This window comes from Priapulus caudatus, unplaced genomic scaffold (assembly GCF_000485595.1).
Source record: "Priapulus caudatus unplaced genomic scaffold, Priapulus_caudatus-5.0.1 Scaffold137, whole genome shotgun sequence".
Taxonomy (NCBI): Eukaryota; Metazoa; Priapulida; class Priapulimorpha; order Priapulimorphida; family Priapulidae; genus Priapulus; species Priapulus caudatus.
Window position 1 is genome coordinate 289,342 of NW_014577198.1, and position 4,047 is coordinate 293,388.

The window sequence follows — 4,047 nt, forward strand, 5'->3', positions numbered from 1 at the left end:
TTCCGCGGATCCGCGGAAGAATCTCATCCCTGAGAATAGTTTTATTTGAGATATACAGAGTTATTCATCTAGATCTGCAGAGGTGATAGGTTTTTTGTATGGAAGGGTGTCAGGCTGTATAGACAATCCGTCGCACAGCCTGGTCGGGCTAAGACCCTCTCAGCCTTACTAATAGTAATAGTCAATTTTCAAAATTCAAGTTGAACTTGTACTTGTAAGTTGTAGTTGTCTCGTTGTACTACCGTAGCACACAGTGCAACCCTTACCTTATACGTATGTTAATCATTATAACAGTAATTCAACTCTAGTTGGATGAACTCTTTCAGACTCCAGTGAAAGAATCGCTTTCTTACAAGTATATCAGGGATCAGTACAGAAAGCATCAGGTGACGAGTGAGAAGCTATGCCGTGCCCAAGACGAACTCAACCATCTTGCGAGCACTTACCTTTGTTTGCTGCGTAGTGTTCGAATCAATAAGGTGTGAAATGCTAGCAATCACCTTCAGTACCCATGTAAATCGGTGGGAAAGGGGTAATGTCCAATTGCCATTTCTGGAATTCCATTAAAGAGTAAATTTTGGTGTTAGTATTAAAAGGACATGGTATTAACGCTAATGCTTTCCTTTCCCCCGGTATTATCATGCTCCATATTAATCAGTGTGTGTGCGCGCGCGCATGAGTGCACGCACGCACTTGTTACAGTACAGTAAAACTCGCATAAGTCGGCACTTTTGGGACCACCATTTTTGTGCCGATTTACGAAAATGACGATATGCGCGTAAGTCGTCATTTTGTCAACTTATGTCTAAGTCGCCAAAGTGACGACTTATGCAAGTATATCATCATTTTGACGACTTACAAAGCCGGCATTTCGACGACTTGGAGAGTGTCTGCATGTGTTTCCCGCAAAACAATTAGTCATCATTTTACCAGGAATTTGCTGTACATTGGGCTGCATACACTCTGCCATCAGCATTTCTGATGACGACATACAGATAGAATTTTACTGTTGTTTGTATTACATGGGACCTGTCTGAGGGCGATGACTTGTACATAATGACGACTTTGGAGGGGCTATCCAAATGGATTTATCATTAGAGAAAATCGGGACTTGGACTTCCATGACGAATTTTAAAGTGAATTGATGAGCTAGAGGATGGTATTATTGATAGACTCCTGGTCTTATGCGAGTTTTACAGTATTGTATTGTAAAACTAGAGTGCAAGAGTAGGCGAGGTACGGTCCGGCATATTAGATAGTACCAGCAGAGCATATAAATCACGTTGATTTATATGCTCTGGTACCAGGGTACGTTCCGGTAGTACCCTGGGGGACATAGACCCTCTCAGCAATACTATTACTAAAGAGATAGAGCCATTTTGGCACCTGTTGCAATTCAATGCCTTAGCATAGTGAATAGTCGCTTCAATGCTCCTTCTGAAATCTTTCTGTCTAGTAGGTAGTGCAGCTATGCCTTGATCTCCAGGCTGGTCTCCTGAAAATACAAGTAATGCATTGCCTAGCAAAACGCAATGAAATTGAAACATAAAGGCACAGCATAACTTGTGTGCACTACAAGATCGTAGCCTGCTCTTTCAATGCAGGGTGGGGTGCTTGCCACTGAATAAACGAACTAGACACTTGGGAGGTGAAGATAAATGCTTAATTTGTGGGAAAGGAGAGTTGGAAACCCTGGAGCACTTTTTACTAGAATGTCCCGGATATGAAAACCATAGAAAACGTTTTTTTAATATGATTAAACGTAGAACAGGTTTGGAGGCAACAGAAACCTCACATGACATCAAGAGACATCATGACACCTTCTTAATACGCCCTTGATGACATGCAGGAGGAGCTCTTGAAAACTCTCCTGGGGTTTAGGGTTGGCAGCAGCGTTATTACCTCCGCGCAACGGAGTTGCAGGGGAGGTAATGTAATCGGTCGTGTGTGTGTGTGTGTGTGTGTGTGTGTGTGTGTGTCCAGCCCGCGCGGCGCGATCGATAGCGCGTCGAGTCAGCGAGCGGCGAGTCAGCAGCAGGCGAGTGAGTCAGCATTAGCAAATAATGCCATCGTCTAGCTCATCAATTCACTTTAAAAGTCGTCATGGAAGTCAAAGTCCCGATTTTCTATATGATAAATTCGATAATAAATCCATTGGATAGCCCTGCGAAGTCGTCATTATGTACAAGTCGTCGCCCTCAGACAGGTCCCATGTAATACAAACAACAAAATTCTATCTATGTCGTCATCAAGAAATGCTGATGGCACAGTGTATGCAGCCCAATGTACAGCAAATTCCTGGTAAAATGATGATTGATGACTCATTGTTTCGTGCAAAACACATGCAGACACTCTCCAAGTCGTCGAAATGCTGGCTTTGTAAGTCGTCAATGATGATATACTTGCATACGGCCTAAAAAAATAAATGATGTGTTTCCGAGAACGGTCTTGAAAAAACTAGGTAGGGTAGGTAGGGATTTTTTTTTTTTTTTTAAATAAGCCGATCAATGTGTGCAATTTTCGGACGATATTACTACCAGCGTTTCACTACCAGTAGTATATACTGACAACGTTGTTCCTATGACATTGTATACAGAATGTCAGTGGTCCTGCCGCTTGCATAAATCGAGTTTCACCTGTACTGCAGTGAACAGGGACATCAACATACCGCGATAAGAGATCGACGGTGTTCGAGCTGCGTAGACAACTGGGTTGTGATTGTTGGGTCAAAATACGTCGATATACATTGCATCTAACTGAAAATGTTTGCTTGTTTTTGTGTTTGTTTTTTATTGACATAATATCACATATTGACATATCAGATTTTTTTATTTTTTGGATAAATTTTAATTTTTTTTTTAAATGAAAAAAAAAATAGGGTCGGCCCCTATTTGCTAGGTAGGGTCGGGTTCTCGGAAACACATCTTTTTTTTTAGGCCTAAGTCGTCACTTGTGGCGACTTAGACATAAGTTGACAAAATGAAGACTTACGCGTATGTCGTCATTTTCGTAAGTCGGCACAAATGCTGGCCCAAAAGTGCCGACTTATGCCAGTTTTACTGTATTGTAACACGTGCGTGCGTGCACTCATGCACGCGTGCACACACACTGATTAATATGGAGCATGATAATACCGGGGGGGGGGAAAGAAAAGCATTAGCGTTAATACCATGTCCTTTTAATACTAACACCAAAATTTACTCTTTAATGGAATTCCAGAAATGGCATTGGACATTACCCCTCTCCCACCGATTTACATGGTACTGAAGGTGATTGCTAGCATTTCACACTTTATTGATAAACGACACTACGCAGCAAACAAAGGTAAGTGCTCGCAAGATGGTTGAGTTCGTCTTGGGCACGCATAGCTTCTCACTCGTCACCTGATGCTTTCTGTACTGATCCTGATATACTTGTAAGAAAGTGATTCTTTCACTGGAGTCTGAAAGAGTTCATCCAACTAGAGTTGAATTACTGTTATAATGATTAACATACGTATAAGGTAAGGGTTGCACTGTGTGCTACGGTAGTACAACGACACAACTACAACTTACAAGTACAAGTTCAACTTGTTTGATGAGGAGTGTAATTATGCAGAGACATATTAATAGCAAATAAGAGTGAGAGTGAAACTAACTGTAAACTCGATTTATTACCAAACCCGGAGACATGTTCTATTGTTTCCATTATCGGATCCTCTAACTTAGCCAGAGTCAACGCTACGCATGAGCGCTATATATTGTTACATCCTTTCTCCTTTATAAACGAAAAACTTCAAACTAATTACCGTTGACCATTACTCAACAAACAAACATTACAGAGTCTCGACAAGAAAATCTCGCTTCCGATTTCTATAGAAGTAAAGTATACCCTTCATCTTGAGTACATTAAATTAAATCAGTCTTGCACTGCTTCAAACTGTTTGACTCATCTAAACACAATTTCTAGTAAACTGAACTCGAATTAACTTGTCATGTTGCTACTTTGAATAATGATTGTTCATCCTAGCACTGTACTTCTCACAGATTAAGTTTGACCGGTTTGTAA

The 4,047-nt window shown here is 41.0% G+C and overlaps 1 protein-coding gene across 1 annotated transcript in view; it reads right to left on the reverse strand.

Annotated features, from left to right (window-relative positions):
* Positions 1-1,495, reverse strand: part of LOC106806027 (putative hydroxypyruvate isomerase) — a gene marked incomplete at its 5' end in the record, with an annotated part of 4,912 nt that extends 3,417 nt beyond the window's left edge. The window contains 1 exon segment of the mRNA XM_014807860.1: positions 1,387-1,495. Coding sequence (XP_014663346.1) covers positions 1,387-1,495 — 109 coding nt within the window.
* Between the last annotated feature and the right edge of the window lie 2,552 nt (positions 1,496-4,047).